Source organism: Mauremys reevesii, linkage group 4 (genome assembly GCF_016161935.1).
Source record: "Mauremys reevesii isolate NIE-2019 linkage group 4, ASM1616193v1, whole genome shotgun sequence".
Lineage (NCBI taxonomy): Eukaryota > Metazoa > Chordata > Testudines > Geoemydidae > Mauremys > Mauremys reevesii.
The window spans coordinates 60,528,263-60,553,000 of record NC_052626.1 but is presented as its reverse complement, the minus strand read 5'-3'; the positions used below and the strand labels follow the sequence as shown (position 1 = coordinate 60,553,000).

Sequence of the window (24,738 nt, the reverse complement as noted above, 5' to 3'; positions counted from 1 at the left end):
CATAACAAAATTCATTCCGCACATGGATGTAAAAACTTAGAGGGAACACTGGTCCCAATTATAGTATATGTGTCATAACATGGTTAAAACTGACTATGGTCTTTGAGTATAGTGGTGAAATGACCAGTTTTCTTGACCGTCTCCAAACAATGCTACTGCCCTGTGCATGCCCATGCCTGTGTTAATCTTCAGAGACATGATTAAGAACCATCTATACATCAAAAATAGATAGCCATGTTGTAACCCAAACCCCTCAATACTGTTGTATTTGAAACAGATGAGGAGCACAATACATTAGTGATTTAAACAAAGATGTAGTGAAGCATCTACGTTGGGATAAGAGCCATTTTAACTAGTGTTTTGGCTCCAATACCAATGTGTAGGACCCTACCAAATTCAGTCCATTTTAGTCAATTTCATAGTCATAGGATTTTAAAAATTGTAAATTTAGTGATTTCAGCTCTTTAAATCTGAAATTTCATGGTGTTGTAATTGTAGGGGTCCTGACCCAAAAAGGAGCTGTGGGAGGAAGGGGGTCACAAGGTTGTTTTTAGAGGAGGTTGCGGTACTGCTACCCTTACGTCCGCGCTGCTGCTGGCTGTGGTGCTGCCTTCAGAGCTGGGTGCCAGGCCAACAGCTGCCGCTCTCTTACTACAAGACTGTCTTCAGAGCTGGACAGAGTGGCAATACTGCAACACCCCTAAGATAACATTGTGATCCCCTTGCAACTCCCTTTTGGGTCAGAACCCCCAATTTGAGAAAAGCTGGTCTCTCCCATGAAATCTGTATAATATAGGGTAAAAAGCACACAAGACCAGTCTTCATGGTCCATAACACATTTTTCATGGCCAAGAATTTGGTAGGACCCTCCCAATGCCTACAAGCCACTGAAAGCAACTACTCCCACATCCTGTCTAGAAATTTCCATTGACATTACAGATTCCTTGCGTGTTAAATTTCAGCTTCAGAAAACTTACATTCAACAGTTCAGCCTTATGTTGTCCCTGGTTTATGGCAAGAGAGATTAAAAATTAACTACAAGTAACCCCTAGGTTTCAAATCCACTTCTATTTTTGTTCATTAAGGGGACATTATGGGGTAGGTATTATAATTGGAATAGCAGCAACAGTCATAAAAATAACTGACTGCAGAAAGGCAAGTTGTACCTCATTTTATACACCAAGGCCCCTCAGAGTCATTAGGGACCTACTTCACCTGGCTAAGGCTGGAGCCTACAGGAAACTGGATGTTCTATTTCTTCCTTGTTCATGTGCCATAGCAACAGGCTTCTCCCAGTGAGACTTTCCAGGAACCCTGTTTCTACTAAAACCTTGCTTAAAAGTTGCTTTGCCTATGATCTTTAACTGCAAATTGGATTAGTCTACATAATAAAGAGTAATAAAGAGTATCCATGACATTTTTCAGTACTAAACAAGTGTTTCTGCTGCAAACTAGTAGCTTCTAGGTAGGCTATGTATTTCTGAACTGTGGGATGTGTCTCCTGAAGGGAACACAAGAGCCCAACATGGGGGGTGGGGGGAGGAAGACACCCAGCTCATTGCCTTGTCCCAAGCAGCTGAAGGGCCATTACTGGCCACTCATTCTTTCACAGGCTACTGCTCTTATGTTCTGTCTTCCTTGACTAGGTGATCATACAGAGTGCTGTTTCCCTGATGTCTGACAAGACAGTGAGCACCCCTGCACAGAACCGAGGAAAGAACTGAAGAGAATGTGACAGCAGCTGTGGTGGTGGATAAATGGAAGACAGTTCTCAAAAGTGAGGAAAGGGGAAACAGGAGGAACTACTGGAGAAGTGGAGCGAGAAATAAGTGAAATAAAGGGAGGAGAAAACTGGCAAGGAGAGTAAAGCTTTGTCTATGCCGGTTTAAAAAACCAACAGAATTTGGGGGAAGTTTCCCTGTGTAGTCCAGGCCAGAGAGCTGGGAAACAAATGTCAGAAGTGGAAGAGAGAACTAGAAGAAGAATGGAGAGAGAGGAAATGAAAAACAAAGCAAAGCAGAAAAATACAAAGGATCACAAATGGGTAAATGAGTCAGGTGAGATAGGGGAGTGGCACTATATGCAAAAGCAAGCATAGAGTCAAATATAGTAAAAAAATTAAGTGACTCATGCACAACTGTAGAATCTCTATAGATAGAAATTCCATGCTTGAATAATAAAACTAGCAGTAGGAATACACTACAGCCCACCTGACCAGGATGGTGATGGTGAAATGCTTAGGGAGATTACTGGTTTTCTGTTTTTGTAGCCTCTCTAATGGGGGATTTCAGCTATTCCCATATTGAATGGGAACATATCACCTCAGTACTGGATACAGAGAAAAAAATTGTACACACCATTAATGAGAGCTTCTTGGAGCAGCTAGTCCTAGAAGCCACAAAGGGAGAGGGAATTTTTGACTTAGTCCTAAGTCCTCAGGATTTGGTCCAAGAGGTGACTATAGCTGAACTACTCAGTAATTGTGACAACGTAATTAAATTTAACATCCTTGTAGAGGGAAAAATACCAAAGAAACCCACCACAGAAGCATTTAACTTCAAACATTGAGGTGGCTAGTTAGACAGAAATTAAAAGGAATAATCATAGAAGTAAAATGCCTGCAAGCTGCATGGAAACTTTTTTTAAAAAATACCGTAACAGAGGCTTCAACTATATGTACACCCCCAAATTAAAAAAAAACACAAACCACCACAGTATGAGGGTCAAAAAAATGCCACCATGGCTAAACAAAGTAAGAGGTGGTTAGAGACAAAAGGACATCTTTTAAAAATTTGAAGTCAAATCCTACTGAGCAAAGAAAAAGGAGCATAATTTCTGGCAAATGAAGTATGATTAGGCAGGCCAAAAAAGACTTAAGAACAACTAGCAAAAGACCCAAAAATTTAACATAAGCAGGCTTCCTGCTTAACACTCAGTAGGGCCACTGGAAAATCAAAATGCTAAGGAAACACTCAAAGACGACAAGTCCATTGTGGAGAAACTAAATGAATTATTTGCGTCTGAGGTCACTGCAGAGATTGTGAGGAGATTCCCACACCTGAACCACTCTTTTCAGGTGATAAATTTGAGGAACTATCCCAGATTGCAATAGAGGGTTTTGGAACAAACTGATAAATTAAACGGTAATTTACCACCACGACCAGATGGTTCTGAAGGAACTTTAATATGAAATTGCAGAACTACTAACTGTGGTACGTAATCTATTGCTTAAATCAGCCTCTGTACCAGATGACTGACATAGCTATTGTAACACCATTTAAAAAAAACCCTCCACACTCCAGAGGCAATTCAGGCCAGTAAGCCTAGTTCAGTATCAGGGAAACTGAAACTATAGTAACTAACAGAATTATCAGACAGATGAAAATTATATGCTGGGGAAGAGTCAACATGGCTTTTGTAAAGGGAAATCACGCCTCACCAATCTATTAGAATTCTTTGAGGGCAAAGGTGATTCAGTTTATATACTGTACTTGGACATTCAGAAAGCCTTTCATAAAGATCCCACACCAAAGGCTCTTAAGCGAAGTAAGGAGTCATGGGATACATTGGAAGGTTCTCTCTTGGATCAGTAACTGGTTAAAAGTTAGGAAAAACTGGTCAATGGAGCAAGGTAAAGAGTGGAGTCCTCCAATAATCTGTACTGTTCAGCATATTCAAATGATCTGGGAAAAAGGGGCAAATAGTGTAGTGGCAAAGTTTGCGGACAATACTAAATTACTTGAGAGTTAAGTCCAAAGCTGATTGAAGAGTTAGAAAGGGAGATCACAAAACTGGCTGACAAGGCAGGAAAATGGCAGATGAAATTCAGCATTGATAAATGCGAAGTAATGCACATTTGAAAATAATCATCCCAACTATGCATCTGAAGTGATGGGGTCTAAATTAGCTGTTACCTCTGAAGAAAAAGATCTTGGAGTATTTGTGGAGGGTTTTCTGAAAACATCTGCTCAATGTGCAGCAGCACCAGCTTCCTGCCCCAAAATCCCCAACAACATTAGGAACCATTAGGAAAGGGTTGATGATAAAGACAGAATATCATAATGCCACTGTACAAATACATGACACCCCCACACTTTGAATACTCCATGCAGTTTTGGTCAACCCATATCAAAAAAAGGTTTGCCTTTCTCAATACTTTTTTCAATTCAGAGATAACTAGGGGTATGGAACAGCTTCCACATGAGAATTAAAAAACAGACTGTTCATCTTAGGAAAAAAGATGACTAAGAGGGGATATGATAGAGGTCTATAAAATCATGAATGGTGTGGAGAAAGTGAATAGGAAGTGTTATTTACTCTTTATAACACAAGAACCAGGGGTCACCCAATTAACTTAATAGGCAGCAGGTTTAAAACAAACATAAAAAAGGACTTCACACAATGCACAGTCAGCTAGAATTCATGGCTGGGGGATGTTGAAGGCCAAAGGTATAACTGGATTAAAAAAATTAGATAAATTCCTGCAGGATAGGTCCACCAATGGCTATTAGCCAAGATGGCCAGGGATGCAAGCCCATGACCTGGGGCAGAAGAATCACACAATTGCCTTCTGTTCATTTCCTCTGAAGCATCTGGCACTGGCCATTATCAAAAGACTGGATACTGGGCTAGATGGATCATTGGTCTCATCCAGTATGGCCATACTTATGTTCTAGATGTGGTATTTGCATCAGTGCATGAAAAAAAAAAACAGTAAATTTGTTGATTTTAGACAAAACTAGAATCCTTCTTTCCCCCGGTACATTTGTAAAACACTCACGTCCAGACACACAAGTATTCCAACCAATTTCATAGAAGATTAGGGATGGAAGAGACCTCGGGAGGTCATCTAGTCCAACCCCCTGCTCAAAAAGAGGGAAGAATCCCAACTAAATCATCCCAGCCAGGGCTGTGTCAATCTGGGCCTTAAAAACCAGTAGGACGGAGATTCCACCACTTCCCTAGGTAACCCATTCCAGTGCAATTTTTAATAGCCAACCTAGATCTTCCCCGCTGCAACTTGAGACCGTTGTTCCTTGTTCTGCCATCTGCCACCACTGAGAACAGCCTCGCTCCATCCTCTTTGGAATCCCACTCCAGGTAGTTGAGGGCTGCTATCAAATCCCCCACTCACTCTTCTCTTCTGCTGACTAAATAAGACCAGTTCCCTCAGCCTCTCCTCATAAGTCATGTGTCCCATCCCCCTAATCATTTTCATTGCCCTCTACTGGATGCTCTCCAATTTGTCCACATCCTTTCTGTAGTGGGGGGGGGGGTCCAAAACTGGATGCAATACTCCAGATGTGGCCTCACCAGTGCCGTATAGAGGGGAATAATCACTTCCTTCAATCTGCTAATCTGGTGGCAATGCTCCTACTAATGCAGCCCAATATGCTATTGGCCTTCTTGGCAACAAGGGCACACTGACTCATATCCAACTTCTCATCCACTGTAATCTCCAGGTCCTTTTCTGCAGAACTGCCATTTAGCCAGTCAGTCCCCAGTCTGTAGCATGGGATTCTGCCGTCCTAAGTACAGGACTCTGCACTTGTCCTTGTTGGACCTCAGATTTCTTTTGGCCCAATCCTCTAATTTGTCTAGGTCACTCTGGACCCTATCCCTACCTTCCAGTATATCTACCTCTCCCCTGAGCTTAGTGTCATCAGCAAACTTGTGAGGGTGCAATCCATCCCATCATCTAGATCATTAATGAAGGTGTTGAACAAAAACAGCCCCAGGACAGACCCCTGGGGCACTCTGCTTGATACTGGCTGCCAACTAGACATGGAGCCATTGATAACTACCCGTTGAGCCCAACCAACTAGCCAGCTTTCTAGCCACCTTTAGTCCATTCATACAATCCATACTTTAACTTGCTGGCAAGAATACTTTGGGAGACCATATCAAAAGCTTTGCTAAAGTCAAGATATATCACGTCCACCACTTTCCCCATATCCACAGAGCCAGTTCTCATCATAGACAGCAATCAGGTTGGTCAGGCATGACTTGCCCTTGGCGAATCCATGTTGACTGTTCCTGATTACCTTCCTTTCCGAGTGCTTCAAAATGGATTCGAGGACCTGCTCCATGATTTTTCCATGGACTGAGGTCAGGCTGTAGTTCCCCAGATTCTCCTTCTTCCTGTTTTTAAAGATGGGCACTATATTTGCCTTTTTCCAGTCATCCGGGACCTCTCCTGATTGCCATGAGTTTTCAAATATAATGGTCAAAGGCTCTGCAATCACATTGGCCAACTCCCTCAGCACCCTCGAATGCATTAGATCCGGCCCCATGGACTTGTGCATGTCAAATATTGACAAATATCCCCGAAACAATGCCCTGATGTAGGCAGCAGCTACTTTTATTGATTACATCATGGTGCCATTCTCTCATTTTTAGGACTTCATTGTGTTTTTCACATTTCTATGTTAAAATAACTTAGCTGACTAACTCATTTTCTGTAATAAGGCATAATTAAGACTGAGGCTACGGGAGACCATAAAATCATTCCTTGTTATTGTTACTGTTCTAATAGTGCTTTAAAATATTTGATGGGTGAACTGACCAACTCTATTCTGTACCATGAGCAAGTGTGCTGCACATCAGTGCTAATTTTCAGAATAGTAATCTATTCAACAAAGGTTCAGTTTGATCTGAACCAATTTTTCCTCTCCAAATTTTTCAAAAAACTGCCACTTAATAAAAAACCCAAAACCAACTGTTTGCCCAGATGTACTCCACAGCCCAGAACTTGTGAATCTGACCTGGAATTGTGTAATTTTTCCCTTGCTTGTTTAGTGGGAACTCATCTCTTATAAATTAAGTGTTTCAGAGCCTCATGTTTTCAGCACTGGAATAGAAAGGGAGTGCAATTCCATTATCCATAAAGTCACTCCTCTCTGGGACTAAATGGATTTAGAATCTCCAACTTTCTACCTTTGTCATTGTTTGTTCTGGATGATTTTTCTGAGCACAGAGCTTCCTACTTCAGACTCCAAGACCTTATCAGCACTGGAAGTTAAAACTGTTTGCTACAGTCATGTACATACCCTTTGAAACCAATGGTTAGGCAAATATGTGACAGGGAGTTTGACACTGCAGGAGTAGTTTAGTAATTATTCACCCTAGTAAAGGCAAATGAACTCCCTTTTCCACAACAGTTTCTACTCTTAAGCTACACTATTATAGACTGGGCCACAACTAGCAGTAATATATTTATTTGTATAAACTCAATGGATTAGTTTTAAGCCTCGACAGAGGAAATAGGTGTGAATTGGATCCAAAAAAGTCTATTCTAGCAGCCACCACCTTCACACGCTAACTTTGATGTTTGAACTGTTGGGTAGAGTAAAAAAAAAAGGTTTATGTACATCTGTGTAGGAATTCAAGATTAACATGAAAATAACTGGGGTTAGAAATGGTTTCCCAACACAGTACACTTCCCTGTTTATCTTGAAGTAGAATTGGCAAACTTATGGATAAATGGCTTTTCAACTCATATGAAAACATTCCTAAAAAAATTCTCATTCTGGTAGAGACTAATTTTTTCTAACAAAAAATGACTAAGTATTTGGTTCTGTTTGTGTCCAGTGCAACACTAAAATTTGCATCAAAAGGTTAACCCATTTTCAAAGTTTGCCTGTGGAAAAATTGCTAATTTTAGAGGAGTCTAGCTTCAATCATATGTCCACTCCATGGACACAGCCTTTACAACAGTATTTTGTCTCAGTCAATTGTTAACATGTCTTTGCCAATGAAAAAATAAGACTAACTACATTCTACCTTCTTATTCTAATAAGGATCACGACATCTTGCTTGGAGCTGAAATAATTCAGAACAGATTTAGCACTCATCTTTTCAGGATGCAAACCCCCAAAAGCTATGGTTTACTGTAAACCACATCTCTGAAGTTTAAGAATAAGGCTGAACTAGAGCTATTTGCAAGGATCCCACTTGGCTATTTCAACTGGGATCAATGAGTCAGTGATCAAGGTTATTCATTCTCAGACAGTGGTCCACTGAACGCAATCTATGGAGTGCTTCCTGGAGGTCTGCAAATCTGTTTGTCAAAATTTTCACACTGATAGATATCCAACTTATGTCTTACAGAGAAAAAAGCTGTGCACAGACTAGTGTACCTGAGCTAGCTTAAATCCAACAATAGCAGCAAAGATGGTATAGCACTACCTTTCGTTTGGGTAGTACAAGCCTAGCACAGACTCTGGATAAGAACAGAGTGGGCTAGCAAACATTGAAGCCTGTGTTGTGCTATTTTCACTGCTCCTCTTACCTATGTTAGCTGCATTCAAGCTAGTGTGAATAGGCTAGCCCTTGCACAGTAGATGTACCCTCAGATTTCAAGAACTGATGCTTGCTATTAGTTATAGCCCATTCCAAGGCTGAGTTTCCGGAGGTTTATTTGGCTAAACAAACCCCAATCAATTCTTCACACTTTGAATGGATGACTGATCTACTGAATTCACAGCAAGGAAACACGTAACAGATCAAATTTGCAAGAGACATCAAAATGGAAGGGTAGCAAACATGAAGAAAACCAAAATCCCAAATTATCTCAGTAGATGAACTGTTATGTTAATACTGAATTAACCTTTTCTTTGGGGTTGTTGAAGGACAACAGTAAAGCCATAAAACAGGTGGGGACATAACCAAGACGCTGCACTCATGAAATTAAAACAAGTTTAATTTTTGTTTGTGAATATATATTTAGCAAACCAGAAAAGTAACAATGTCAGAGGGGAAAGTGTTATGAAGAATCAACTTCAAACTTTTCTGTTTGAAACTCTGTGGCCTGGTTGATTGGCACAGTGCTTAATTCAGTTTTCACTTTATTTTTGTAGTTCTCATTTGAAAGTTGTACACAGAAGACAAACTGAAGAACTCACACCCTGCACCCTTTTGATATAAACAACTACTTTTAAGAACACCATTCATGCCCCCCCCAGACACTTGGCACCCACTCTCCTGTTTGTTCTTTTAAATGTATTTTATATACTTTGCTCAATAAAAAGTGCAAATGAACTACAAGTGAATGACTTGCAGATCAAACCAGTATCAAGTTCACTAGGCATCACCAAGACAATTAATAGCCTGTGACTCAGCAGCAACACAAACAATCCTTTTAGTCACAGAAGCAGCTGCAAAGAGGGTATCATGAAACAACTTTTGTGATAAGTATTTATAAAAGTTAGAGGTGACCTACAAAAGAAAATGTGTTCGTATAATAAAAGGCTTGAAAATTTTTTGTTTGTTTGTTTGTTTAAATCTTAGAAATATCAGGAAGGTTAAGTCTGGTCTTGTATTTTTTCGGAGAGATTTCTTGCATGGCTCAGACTGTATATTCACATTACAGCCCTATGCAGCTTTCTGAACTCACTTCTAAAACATCTTTTGGTTTAAAATACGTTTCCACAAAGTGATAGGAAGGTTTTGCCCTGAGGACAACAAATATTTAGAAGGATCTCAACTAAGTTCACAGGTGTTAGAGCTTTAAGCAATCTGAACAAAAAAATAATAAGTCAGGTTCTCACTTGCATGGTTTACCTGATGCTATACCTATCAGTCCTCCACAGAATTTCATATAAGACAAGACCTGAATTTAATATAAACAGGCAAAAAGAAATTTTTTTATAATGTCTTTTGCACCTTCTATAGAAAAGAAGAAGAATGGCCGCAAAATAGGGCTGTCAATCGCAGTTAACTCACACAATTAACTCAAAAAAATTAATCGTGATTAATTGCATTTTTAAAATCACACTGTTAAACAGAATACCAATTGAAATTTATTAAATATTTTGGATGTTTTTCTACATTTTCATATATATTCATTTCAATTACAACAGAATACAAAGTATACACTGGTCACTTTATATTATTTTTTATTACAAATATTTGCATTGTAAAAATGATAAACAAAAGAAACAGTATTTTTCAATTCACCTCATACAAGTACTGTAGTGCATTCTCTTTATTGTGAAAGTGCAAACAGGTTTGTTTTTTTTCTTGCATAACTGCACTCAAAAACAATGCAAAACTTTAGAGCCTACAAGTCCACTCAGTCCTACTTCTTGTTCTGCCAATCACTAAAGCAAACAAGTTTGTTCGCATTTATGGGAGATAATGCTGCCTACTTCTTATTTAAACTGTGTCCAGAAATTGAGAACAGGCATTTGTATGGCACTTTTGTAGCTGGCATTGCAAGGTATTTACATGCCAGATATGATAAACATTTGTATGCCCCTTCATGCTTCAGCCACCATTCCAGAGGACATGCTTCCATGCTGATGATGCTTGTTAAAAAATAATGTGTTAATTAAATTAGTGACTGAACTCCTTGGGGGAGAAGTGCACATCTCTGGCTCTGTTTTACCCGCATTCTGCCATATATTTCATGTTATAGTACTCTCCAATGACTCAGCATATGTTGTTCATTTTACAAACAAACACTTTCATTGCAGATTTGACAAAACACAAAGAAGGTACCAATGGGAGGTTTCTAAAGATAGCTACAGCATTCAACCCAAGGTTTAAGAATCTGAAGTGCCTTCCAAAATCTGAGAGGGATGAGGTGGGGAGCATGTTTTCAGAAGTCTTAAGAGCAACACTCCTATGCGGAAACTACAGAACCCGAACCACCAAAAAAGAAAATCAACCTTCTGCTGGTGGCATCTGACTCAGATGATGAAAACGAACATACATCAGTTCACACTGTTTGAATTGTTATCGAGCAGAACCAGTCATCAGCATGGATGCATGTCCTTTGGAATGGTGGTTGAAGCATGAAGGGACATATGAATCTTTAGTGCATCTGACATGTAAATATCTTGCAATGCCAGCTACAATTGTGCCATGTGAACACCTGTTCTCACTTTAGGTGACATTGTGAACAAGAAGCAGGCAGCATTATTGTCTGCAAACAAACAAACTTGTTTGAGAGATTGGCTGAACAAGAAATAGGACTGAGTGGACTTGTAGGCTCTAATGTTTTAGATTGTTTTGGTTTTGAGTGTTTTTTTTTAAAAAACAATTCTACATATGTAAAATACTATTTATTTTTAGTGCAAATATTTGTAATCAAAAATATAAAGTAAGCCCTGTACATGTTGTATTCTGTGTTGTAATTGAAATCAATATATTTGAAAATCTAGAAAATATCCAAAATAAATAGAATATCATTTAAACAGTGTGATTAATCACAATTAATTTTTTTTAATCACTTGACAGCCCAATAGCAAAGTGTTTTAGCTAAAAGTTTAACATGTCTTGCCCCCATATCTGTCTAAGAGCATTGAGTAAGTGGCAGAAAATTTCCAAAACTCACAATAAGTGGAAGATACAACTATGGAAGCTGCCGTTTTGTGGGTCCTCATGCTGCAGATATTAGTGTTGAAGAAAAAGCTTGCTGAGGCTTTGGGGAAGCAATATTTTAAGCCTAACAATGTTTTTAAAGGTGTTTCAGAAAACTGCAACTGACTTATGAACTCTAACTACACAGGGGTGCAATGTGAATAATTTCTGTAGGAAAAAGAAAATCTGCACAGCATCGTAGATGTGCATAGTGTTTTACAAACATTAGAGCCTAGAGAACCTCCTCCCGCCATTTGTGTTAGGTATTTAAACAAAAATACCCCTAAGCCTCCAGAGAGTTCATAATTGAAATGGTCAAGACTCAGTTGAGTGTAGAACACAGCTGCAGAGGGAAGGTAAGGTAGAGGTATTTGGTCACTCTTGTTATACAAGGTTGAATATATTAATTGGGATGCTTTTTTAAAAGATAAGTGAACAAGAGATATTAGTGACTCAACAACAGGTTACTTATCCCATTGCCATTAGGCCATTAACATGGGCAGATATGGGTCTTGAAGTATTTGAGAGAGATCAAAGCAGTGGCTATGAAAATTGATTTGGAGGAAGAAGTCTTTTGGTAGGGTTGGGCATATAACTGGTCAAAAAATAATTGGTTAACTGAGTCAAACTTTGATCAAATATGGTCAGTACTGTCAAATATTTTAAATTACTAGTTTATTAGAAGAGTAACGAAAAAGTAAGACTTTATAGTCTCCAATGTGCATAGCCATGGATAGACATTTATGCCTAACTACAAATTTACTTAACTGGGTTATTTAACTCAGAAAAATAGACTCAAGCAGTAACAGAAGGAAAAACAGCAGGAAGGGAGGGGTCTCTCCACTCCCCCTTACTAGCACAGAACTTTTAATATGATCAGCAAGGTTTGCCTGGGGACACAGGTGGGGCATGAGGATTATAAATGGGATATTTGTTGAGAGGGAGAACTGGGTGTTTATTTACATAGGCATTTAATGCAGAGTTGTTTGCTTAATGAGGGTGGAAGAGTTAACAACTGTGATGCATTTGAGAAGGAAGAGCTTTAATGGCTGTGCCACTTTTCTTGGTTTTGGGAAAGAGGTTTAAGTGACTGAACCCTTCTCTTCTCAGCTTCCTTCTGAGTTAATTTCTGTGCATCTAGTCAGTTTAGATCAAATTTTAAACTCTCAGGAGCAGGGATGATATCTTTAAACTTGTTAAAGGTGGTTTATCAAGCACATGTACACTGAAGGCTTGGTATTCAAATAAATAACATATGTTTGAGAAAATTCCAGACAACCAAGATGCTCAACTTTCTATTAGTTCACCTTCCCCCCCCCCCCCAACAGCACATAGTAAGTGATCAAGACATTTAAGTAGGCTTGCTAACAAACAGTACCATAATGAAATCAAAAAGGTAGGCCATCAACATCAGGGCATTCTTCCTGGAATATCTGACATTACTTGACCAGCCAATCGACTGGCTTGTCAAGCTTACCTTTTGGTATAATTTTTTAAAAAGTTGTTTGACTTTTGTTAACACTGATTTTTATACACATTTTAAAACATTGTCTGGTTTATTGTGCTTTAATTGTAATTGTCCGCTGCTCTCTAAATATCTAACTGCTTTATACACATTTAATACATAAATTTAAAAAAACTGCTTTATTTTAAGATGTTCATTTCAGGTCAGTAGAAAGAAGACTCCTGATTTATCAGGTGGGAAGATCTATGTACAAAATCTTATTACATTAACCATAACTAACTTGGATTATCACAAGCTGAATGGTAGAAAGTACCTACCTAAGAGTCCCATTCTCTCCTTTGTCTAGGCTGGTGAACCGACTGTACAGACGCGTGATCTGACTGTGGGAAACTGGAGGGGAAAAGGAAATTAGACAAATCAGTTAAACAGTAACCCCATACCCAGATTGGTTCATTACACTAAACAAGTCATCTGCAAACAGACAGATGAAAACACTAGAGCACTGGTAAGTTTGTCAGCAGTCTGAGCTGAGCTGCCCCTTCCCACCTCCCCCAATAGCAGGGAATAAGTCTGGGGTTCTCCCATGAAATCAAAAAAGAAAAGAGGCCAGTGCTGTACATCTGGCAAGGGCAGGGGGATCAATTACTTTTGTTAAAGACCACAGGCTATCAGTGCCAGAGTTGAAAACTTCTCAATCTGCTTAGTTTACATTTTCAAGGTTAAAATTTAATGATAGCCAAGATCAACCCCAATATGTGTCTCCCCACCCCTAAATTGTCAGAATCGACAATCAAAAGCCTTTCATGCCCCAAAAGTCAGTTCTGTTCACTGCATCAACCCCTTCCCAAATCCCCGCTCAGGTTTGAAGAGTGGAAGTTCACATTTTTATAAAATTACATTGACAGATTAGACTTGTAATTTGCTTTCAAATTCACATTCTAAATTCATATAATGTGAATATCCTTCAATTGTATTTTCCATATTGCCAAACTAACAAACCAAAGCTCTTATCTCTTCCATATTTCTGATGAGCAAAACATTTTAAAATCTGGCTTACAGCTACGGTAGTTCCTCTGGAAAGCTAGCTGGGCCTGCAAGGGAATAAAGGCAGTGAAGAATGCATCAAATCTACTTGCTCCTCCCGAAAAAGTCTGCCTGAACCTGAATGCAACTAGTTTCCAGGGTTCCTTGCTGTACTTGGACTCATTCAAATTAAATAAGAGACCACGCAAAGGAGCTCAGTTTTGAGAGAGAAGAACAATAAAGCTTTCAGATCAGAAAGTTTACGGGAGCCCATATGCAGACAAGACAAACATTACATACCCAACAAGTCTACAATTAGTGGTAGAAATGCCAAATTCAAAACAAACTATTCAAATCAACCCAGGTACTGGAGGCAACAACCGATATGGCACTGCCAAAGACATTATCTAACATCTTACGAAGACTCTAGCGAGGGAGTTCTTTCTGTGGATTCTGGAGTCCTGATCCCCAAGTCAACAGGCAGGTCTGCACTGGCAGTACAGCTCAGACCTTGTTAGGTATTTCAGGTGTGTACTAATTTAATATACACCTACAGACGGAGTTTCCTAAATCCTTATGTTTAGTCTACAGCCTTCTACAAGACTTGGGTTTTGGGCTTTTGGTTACGGCTTGCAGCAGCTGGTCTGGTGCAGCAGCTGTAGAGCAGGCAGTGTGTGCAGGTGTGTGCCACAGTGCGCCAGTGTGTGTGTGTACCAGCGCATGGTGTGTGCCCCAGCGCTGGGGCAGTGATGCATTGCAGCTAGTATCCCAGCATTCAAGTGGCAAAAAGAGGGGGTGGAGGGGGTGGGGGGGGTGGGGGGCAGGGGGGGGGGGAGAGAGGAGGATTTGGGGAGTGAGAGGCTTCCTTGTGTTTAAACTCCTGACTTGAAAAATGACCTTTTTTTCTGACCCTTAGTTCTAAACTCTAATTGCAAACAGCCTGCACGACTCCCTCTTTGCCTGCCTCATTCTTGATTTTACAGCCACAGCCACATGAGATGATGACAGCAGCAAACAGCTATGTTGTTTTTTTAGATAGCAGCAGTAGCACGGAGGAGCTCCACAGAGCTGTGTTCAACAGGGAGGAGGGATCTCATTTGATTGTTCACAGATTGATCACAGCAAACAGGAGCTGCTAGCCAGCTCCGAGAGAAAAAACTCGGAGCGGAGAGGAGGACAAAAACAACAACAAGACAGGCTGCAAAAAAAAACAAAAAAGTTTTTTTAGTTAAAAAAAATTGGGATGGGATATCTCTCGGAGGCCCGCCAAAAGCGCGGTGTGTGTGTGTGTGATGAGATGCTGGAGAGATCCAGCGCTGCTGCGCTGCACCCACCCCCACCTGGGGGTACAGCCAGCAGCGCTGCAGCCAGGGAGTTGCAGCGCTGGTTGTGCCCTGCAGGTGTGGACAGGGTGTAATTGTAGCGCTGGAAAGCCTCTACCAGCGCTGCAACTTGCAAGTGTAGCCAAGCCCTCGGTTATAAAAAGTGACATTAAGGGCAACTGTACACTACAAAATTAAGTGGACTTAAGTTACGCTGACGTACAGCCACCACAATAATTCAATTGGTTAAAAAACATATCCACACTACATTCCTTGTGTCAGCGGTGTGCTGTAAGGTTAAGATCTTTTCCTGTAGCCATATTATACGGCTGAAGGCCTTTGTCTGCAGCCATATTAGGAAAACAGCAGCCATTAGCCAAGAAGCAGAAAAATCACATCCTCATATTCCATCTAAATCACATTCAAACAATGTAATATTGGGCTGTTAAGAAGGCGATCCTGTCCTAATAGCACCGAACATCACCAGATAAGGAAACAGATCTTAAGATGGCTAAAGAAAATTTAGTTTGACAGTGTCCTGTCTGGCAAGAAATCACTTATCAATAGTTGTGATTGTGAAATCCTCATTTCTTTACTGTTTTGTCTTTAGGTTCTCCACTTGTCTATTGTGTGTCTGTATGATCTTGGTCTGGTTCTTCGACTGTTTGTTACATAATTAATTTTGCTAGGTGTAAATCAATTATGGTGGTGGGATATGACTGGTTAAAGGATTGTTTTACAGTTATGTTAGGATTGGTTAAAGAACTATTAACCAATCATTTTACTAAAATATTGCTAAAGGTATAGCTAAGCAGGACTTAAGTTTCACTATATAAGCTGGGGTCCAAGGAGACCAGCAGACGAAACAGAGGAAGAACTCACCTCTAGACTGACATGCAGCAACCAGAATCCAGATGAGACTGGCCTTGCCTGGCTAACAGGGAAAGTCTGCCTGCATGATCAGGATTGGTGAGCATAGCATTGCATGCTTAGCATGTGTATTTAGCTTGGTAATTGTTAATAAATAGAGGAGCAGGATATTACTGTGTAAGGCTCTTTCACTAGTAAAAGGTCTTGAAAACCTGCAAAGAGTACACCTTGAGCCCTAGGAACTGGATAAAAGGTGGGCGCCCCTAGAGCAGGGGGTGGGCAACCTACAGACCACACACAGTCTGTCAGGGTAATCCGCTGGCAGGCCATGAGAGAATTTACACTGACCATTCGCAGGCACGGCTGCCCACAGCTCCCAGTGGCCACAGTTTGCCGTTCCCAGCCAATGGGAACTGTGGGCAGCAGGAGCCAGCACATCCTTGCGGCCCATCCTGCTTCCCACAGCCCCCCCATTGGTCGGGAACAGCAAGCCACGGCCACGCCTACGGATGGTCAGCGTAAACAAACTCTTGTGGCCCACCAGCAGATTACCCTGACGGGCTGCAGGTTGCCCACCACTAGCCTAGAGTGTGCAAGTAACAGAATTTTGTGCGGGTAACAGTGCGTCCTCACCAAGAGCACTTGCACTGGTTTAACTGCCTGTGTAGGGCATTGTGGAATGGTTTCTGAAAGGCAGCAACAGTTGCTGCAAGCAATGCAGTGTCTACACTGACATAACTCTACCTCCAAGATGCCCTTAAGTTGATGTGGTTTGGTGGATGCAAAGTCAGTGTAGTGTGCAAGTTGCATCGGTGGGAGCTACATTTTATTGTAGACTAGTGATAATCAGATCTCAGTGGCTTAGGCGCCAAATTAACAAACATTACCCAAGAGAGCCACAGTAGTGTGAATTCATTTTTTCCCCATTTACTATTGTTTTTGTATACATCTTATTCCCACAGCAAAATGACTGACCAAGTATTCTACAATTGGTCAACAACATTGTAAAAGCATCCTGATTAGTTAACTGTTTTATCATCATGTGCTGCAAAAAGCTTCAGGAGACAGACTGAGGCTTGGGAGCCGTAAGTATCACTGGCAAAGACGCTTATGTCAACCTGACTCTGTAGCATGGACCAGGCCTTAGTGTGCTAATTTAGTACCACGCCAACTCAGTTGTTTCAACAGCTGATAAATAGGGTTTAATAGCAAATGTTTATTCCTACCTGAATAGGTTGCTCAGCAGGTATCAAGTCTATGATTGGGACACAATAACTGAATTCTTTTATCAGGCTTGTGCTTTCACAGAGTTATTTGTTTAAACTCTGCTGTTCCCTTCTCTAGGATGGGCTGCCAACAGCAGTTTCCTTGACAACCTTGAGTGTTAGCATGGGTTAGGCAATATGACAATTCCAAATGCAAGCACATAAGCAGATTGGCTCTGGTGTTTCAAATATTGAAGTTCATTGTATTATAGATGCAGTCGATAGGTCCCAGAGTTTTAAATATTTACCAGATGCATACTTTTGCAGAGTAGAGTTAAGTGATGGGGAAAGAGGGATGCACTACCATCTAAGTCCAGGCCACTGTCCAGAATTAGAAGCCACTAGAAAGGAAGAAGGTGCCAGGATTTCTACTCAGGCACCATCTTTTGGATCACCTTCCAACTAGGAGAAGCTTGATAAGTTTGAAAACTTTGTCCTTGGATTAGAGAGGGCATTGTCTTCTCCCCATTGAGAATCTCATGACTGCTGCAAAGGGTAAGCAAGTCAGGCCTCTACTAAAATGTTCCTCCTTCAACTTATCTTTCTGGCCCTCCCCCACAGAGGTGTTGACTTTCTGAGTTCCTGGAGGGGGCTTGACCCCCGCTCCACCCTAGGCCCCACCTTTTCCCACCCCCACCCAGCCTCTTTTTGTTCCTGCTCCTCCCCTTCCCCACCAGCACCTCCTGTATGCCACTAAATAGCGAATCACCAGTGGGTGGGAGGCACTGCAGGGAGATGGTGAGTAGCTGATCAGCAGATGGGTGCTGAGCACCCACTATTTTTTTTCCATCCAGCCTGGACACCCATGGAGTCAGCACCTATGTTTAAGGCTGCGAGTTTATCATGGAGGTCACGGATTCTGTGACTTCTGCAGTGGCCAGTGCAGCTGGCCAGCTCAGGCAGCCCCATGGCCAGCCACACCAGCACATCCCCCTGCCCCCTCAGCAGCAGCAGCAGGAGTGTGAGGGGGGCTCAGGGCTGGGGCACAGGAGGGGGTGAGGGCTCTGGGAGAGCTTACCTCAGGGGGCTTTCCCAAAAGTGGTGACATGTCCCTCCCTCAGTTCCTAGCTCAGCCTGCTGCCTCCACCTGCAGGCAGGGCCAGCTCCAGGTTCCAGCATTCCAAGCTGGTGCTTGGGGCGGCATTCTGAAAGGGGCGGCAGTCCCTGTTTTGCCCCCAAGCAGCGTGCCGAATTGCCTCTGCGGGCAGGCAGGGGGTGGGCAGTCCGTGTGCCCTTAGGGCGGCAGGCGCGTTTCCGCAGCAGCATCAGCTAAACATAGAAGCTGCCGCCGAATTGCCGCCGCCGTGGAAACGCACCTGCCGCCCTAAGGGCACACGGACTGCTCCCCCCCCGCCTGCCCGCAGCAGCAATTCGGTGCGCTGCTTGGGGCAGCAAAAACTGTAGAGCCGGCCCTGCCTGCAGGCACTGCTCCTGCAGCTTCCATTGGCTGCTGAGTCATCTGGCAAAGCCAGCGCTTGGGGTGGAGGTAGCCCACCTACAGGGAGCCTGCCAGCCCCTCTGCCAGCATCAGCAGGGGTCCTGGGCCACACACCGCTGTCCACCACCCCTCAGCACTAGCAGGGTCCTGCCTCCCCTCCCCTCCCCTCCCGTTTTAGTCAGGGATATATAGTACAAGTTATGGACTGGTCACAGGAATGTAAATTTTTGTTTACTGCCTGTGACCTGTCCATAACTTTTTTTTTTTAATTTTTTTTAGTAAAAAAAGAGTCTTACCTATGCTCCCCCATAAAAATCTGCAGTGCTCAACTCTGCTGTCCTCAGCATTCTTGAATGGCAGTGTGACAATGACAAGATTCTTGGCATATTCACTACTATCCACAAAATGCTGAAAGGTAACAGTGAAACTGATTTGAGTTGTGTTAAAATCAAAGTAAAATTAGCTTTACCAAGCAGCATCAGCGGTGGTCCTTGAACAATCAGCAGCCTCAGGAAGACAACATTTCCTACTTTAGTCATCCTTATTCTTAAGATCACTTGTAGAATTTAAATTTTAAGTGCTTTGGGGTAGAAACTGTCTTGTTTTTTCCATTAAGCACTTACGGTGCTCCAGGGTATGCTGTCACTTGAGTACGTTTACATTTGTTTCATGTTTGGAAAGTCCCTTGCAATTAAGAATCCATTTGAACTTTTCCATTAAAAGTTAAATTTTACACATCTACAAACTCCTGCACTCTCGTCAGGGAAACCTTCTCTCTCCCCCCCCGCCCCCCATTGTAGCCAGCAAACTGCTTTTAAACACCTTGATTGGGACTACTACAATAAACGTAAGTGCACCAAAAGGATTAATATTTCTGTGTCCCATGTTTAAGAGCCTTATAGTACAGATGTATTGTTATCAAACAAAAGTGCATTTTGAGAAAGTATGTTTTCCGTGTAACAGATATTCATTTGAAATGAGTTTCCCCAATTAGTTCTCTTTTGTGAGCTTGTGCATACAAGCTTAACTTGCTCTGTAATCCCCTCCCACTGCACATAGACACAAAAGAAGGGGACAGATCAATAGTAATCTCTGATTAGTCATGAAACAAGATAATTATATGATCAAAAAATTCAAAGAGACAGGTCATAGGCAGGGCAACAGATATTCTATGATAGGGTATACCCTAAGTGTTTAGGTGCATTACTTCAGCACAAGGGGTAAAAGGGTGTGACCTAATAGTTCAAGTACTGTAACATTCCTATGTCTATTTGAGGACCTGTAAAAAACAAATGTCAACAACCAACAGTTTCCAAACCAGGCATCATTCCAGACTTCTCCCCTAATTCTTACACTGGCTACTGAAATTTGCACTTCAGGGGGGGTTCTTAAGATGGTCTTGAAACAAGTTCCAAGCAAATTTCCAAGTTGATCACCATGAACTAAGGGGGGAGGGGAAAAACAGCAGCCCTGTAAAACGCCATGTAAGATTTTAGCATGGTACTACCACTACCTTGGACTAAGGAATTCAGGGATCAAAAGTTCAGAAGTTACTGTGGTTACACAAGAATCTACTGATGATTACTTGTCAGATGGCTGGGTTTTAAGGTACATTTAACCTGTTTTCCTCTTGAAAGCCTTAACTATACAGGTACAGCAGACTTATGATTATGCACAGAATGAATCTCAGACTGTCACACAGACTAAGTATGAAACAATCCAAAACTTGAACCTAAGTTTTAAATTCAACATGTGAGGAAATAAAAACAAGCTGCCACAAAGATCTTTTATCCCTCCAGGTACAAAAGCTAATATGGAGTATTGTGTAGCTAAATTAACACTATCAACTGTGGGTTTGCATTGCCTGTAAGGGGTCCACTTTCAGTGGTGGGAAAGACACCCACAATTGAGAGAACTCTACAGGCAAATATCCACCAACAATGTTTAAACCAAATTCACTTACTTCTTCCTAGCCAACAGAAACTGGAGAAAATATAGGTTTCAGAGTAGCAGCCATGTTAGTCTGTATCCACAAAAAGAACAGGCGTACTTGTGGCACCTTAGAGACTAACAAATGTATTTGAGCATTAGCTTTCGTGGGCTACAGCCCACTTCATTGGATGCACAGACTGGAACACACAGACAGAAGATATTTATACATACAGAGAACATAAAAAGGTGGAGGTAGCCATACCAACTATAAGAGGTCAATCAATTGAGATGAGCTATCAGCAGGAGAAAAAAACGTCTGCAATGATAATCCAGATGACCCATAGAAGGTGTGAGGATACTTAACACAGGGAAATAGATTCAATTAGTGTAATGGCCCAACCATTCCTAGTCTCTGTTCAAACAGAAGTTAATTGTATCTAATTTGCATATTAATTCAAGTTCAGCAGTCTCTCTTTGGAGTCTGTTTTTGAAGATTTTTTGTTGTAAAATTGCCATCTTCAAGTCTGTCACTGAGTGGTTAGAGAGGCTGAAGTGTTCTCCCACTGGTTTTTGAATGTTATGATTCCTGATGTCAGATTTGTGTCCATTTATTCTTTTGCTTAGAGACTGTCTGGTTTGGCCAATGTATATGGCAGAGGGGCGGACACTGGCACATGATGGCATATATCACGTTGGTAGATGTGCAGGTGAACGAGCCCCTGATGGCGTGGCTGATGTGATTAGGTCCTATGATGGAGGGATCATCCTTCAGGATAGGTTGTAGAACTTTGATGATGCGCTGGTGAGGTTTTAGTTAGGAGCTGAAGGTGATGGCTAGTGGCGTTCTGTTATTTTCTTTGTTGGGCCTGTCTTGTAGTAGGTGACTTCTAGGTACTCTTCTGGCTCTGCCAATCTGTTTTTCCACTTCAGCAGCAGGGTATTGTAGTTTTAAGAATGCTTGATAGAGATCTTGTAGGTGTTCGTCTCTGTTTGAGGCCATTATCCTCTGATCCCACTGATGATTACCAAAAGAAACTACACCATCTGCTCAAGAAACTCCCTGAAAAAGCACAGGAACAGATCTGTACAGACATGCCTAGAACCCCAACCAGGGGTATTCTATTTCCTACCCAAGATCCATAAACCTGGAAATCCTGGACGCCCCATCATCTCAAGCATTGGCACCCTAACAGTAGAATTGTCTCGTTATGTGGACTCCTTCCTCAGGCCCTACATACCAGCACTCTGCTATCTTCGAGACACCACTGACTTCCTGAGGAAACTACAATCCATCGGTGATCTTCCAAAAAACACCATCCTGGCCACTATGGATGTAGAAGCCCTCTACACTAACATTCCACACAAAGATGGCCTACAAGCCATCAGGAATAGTATCACTGAAAATATCACTCTCACAGACCTTGAGAGACACCAGTCCTCACTTACAGACAGCTCCCCAACCTGAAGCAAAAACTCACCAGCAACCGCACACCATACAACAAACACTAACCCAGGAATCTATCCTTGCAACAAAGCCTGATGTCAACTCTGTCCACATATCTATTCAAGTGACACCATCACAGGACCTAATCACATCAGCTACGCCATCAGGGGCTCGTTCACCTGCACATCTACCAACGTGATATATGCCATCATGTGCCAGCAATGCCCCTCTGCCATGTACATTGGCCAATATATTCTCTATGCAAAAGAATAAATGGACACAAATCTGACATCAGGAATCATAACATTCAAAAACTAGTGGGAGAACACTTCAACCTCTCTAACCACTCAGTGACAGACCTGAAGGTGGCAATTTTACAACAAAAAATCTTCAAAAACAGACTCCAAAGAGAGACTGCTGAACTTGAATTAATATGCAAATTAGATACAATTAACTTCGGTTTGAACAGAGACTGAGAATGGCTGCGTCATTACACTAATTGAATCTATTTCCCCGTGTTAAATATCCTCACACTTTCTATGGGTCATCTTGATTATCACTTCAAAAGTTTTTTTTCCTCCTGCTGATGATAGCTCATCTCAACTGATTGGCCTCTTACAGTTAGTATGGCTACTTCCACCTTTTCATGTTCTCTGTATGTATAAATATCTTCTTGATGTATGTTCCAGTCTGTGCATCCAATGAAGTGGGCTGTAGCCCATGAAAGCTAATGCTCAAATACATTTGTTAGTCTCTAAGGTGCCACAAGTACTCCTGTTCTTTTTTTGGAGAAAATACAGTTTAGTAAAATGGAGAGAGATGAGTATACAGTCCTCAGAGTAATTAATAGTCTTACCATTAAGTTGGACATTTAGTCACAACATGCTGTTCTGCTTTAGCTGGGTTCACTTTAAGAACTATTTAGCAGAGGAAGTATCAGCAGCACCAAGCTTTTAAGAGTTGGTGGATGTTACAGAACCTTCAGAATGATCCATATTCACAGCGATACTAACAGTGTTTTTCCACCAAACTTTGTTCCGGGTACTTTGATTGCTTTTTAACTGCCCTTTACTTGTGTAGACATTTACACAGGTGGAAAGCAAGAGTAAGGTGCTAACCAAATGGTGGAATTTTCCATCCAGTGTGCAGACTACAGAAGGTAGAGCAGAATCAAGCTCCTAGTCTATAATTAAAGACCAGAAAAATTAAAGAAAACTAAAAAATGTAATAGACTGTGACAGTCCATATAGACACGAATCAATGTAAATTAATCTCACTGACAGCATAGTTTTGTTTTATAAATCCTTAAACAAAAATTAAATCCTAAAAATAGACATTAACATTTTAACTTAGACCACAAAAAACAGAATCTGAAATTTAAGTTGCAAACCACAAATATAAGTCTCACACTAAAAAAAAAGCTAAAATGAAACATTTAAGGGTAAGCAGGGCAGGAACTCTCCTAGCACCGGTTCTGTCACTTAAACAGTCAGTCTCTACACATTCTAAATGTTTAAAAACCAGGCCCATTGCTTATTAATGATTCTCCAATATTAGCTGAAATATTAACAACAGTATAATGCACCAAGTGTCAGGAGCCTGTTAAAGAATTGTTCCCAAATATTTGCTAGTGGTACTGGGACTAGCTAACATTCGGAATATCTAGAGGCTGACAGTTTAAGTTAAACCTTTGCTTGCTTTTAAGTTTTGCTCTTTTTAGTAAGAGATGTGTGTATCTCTTGCAATGATCCGCTGGGTAGAGCAAATTCCGGCTGACATTGTGCAGGGGGCTGCATGATAAGCCGGTAGTAGAGATAAATGGTAGTTGACGAATCCAGCGAGCATGGAAACAGTCTACGTGCTCAATCTACTTGTGACAGTGTACCCCATAAGGTTTTATGGAAATATGTCATATACATACATTCATAAGCATAACTGGAATGTATTTTATGCTACATATGCCATGTACATCTACTGAATCTATTCATTCTATTTGTATGCATGTCATTGTTGTATTTGAAATTATGAATATTGGCTGTGTATTTGCTTTATTTCTAAGTAGCCTTAGTAAAGCTTTTGGTCAGCTTCTTGAGACAGGAATGTGCAAATTAAGTGCCCAATCAAGAAACACTTAAAGGACAATATCACATTGGGTCTGTGTTGGAGCAGACTGGCGTGTCTGGCTCAACAAGACAGGGTGCTGGAGTCCCAAGCTGGCAGGGAAAGCAGGGGCAGAAGTAGTCTTGGCACATCAGTTGGCAGCCCCAAGGGGATTTCTGTGATCCAACCCGTCACACTACTTGTGTCAGGAATATGTAGGTGGTGGAAATGCATCTTTCTGGAAGATGCTAGGAGAGACACAATATCCTCAGAGGCATAAAACAAGAGGTAGGGAAATGTTTAATTTGGAAAGATCTTAGTTCTCTGCAGGGGCTGAAACAGCAAGACAATACCTTGAAAAAGACAAATGAAATTCTGGAAATAAAAAAAAAAGTGATTTCTTAATTCTAGGAAAGGTGGCTGCAGTGAATGACTGAAGTTCTCAGAGTCACAGCCATCATTTCTATTCCACAAAACACCCAATTTTACCAAGACAGTTTCATTTACTAATACAT

The 24,738-nt window shown here is 41.3% G+C and overlaps 1 protein-coding gene across 3 annotated transcripts in view; it reads right to left on the bottom strand.

Moving 5' to 3' along the window:
- The window catches only part of CHP1 (calcineurin like EF-hand protein 1), a 37,585-nt gene that overhangs the window by 10,420 nt on the left and 2,427 nt on the right, over positions 1-24,738 (bottom strand). Inside the window, exons 2-3 of one of the 3 annotated variants that reach the window (XM_039535936.1) lie at positions 19,044-19,155; positions 13,147-13,219 (exon numbers count right to left, since the gene is read on the bottom strand). In XM_039535936.1, the coding sequence (XP_039391870.1) occupies positions 13,147-13,219; positions 19,044-19,155 (185 nt within the window). Of the gene's footprint in view, positions 1-13,146; positions 13,220-13,886; positions 13,921-19,043; positions 19,156-24,738 lie in introns of all 3 variants that reach the window. The other 2 variants (XM_039535937.1, XM_039535938.1) reach the window with 2 other exon arrangements.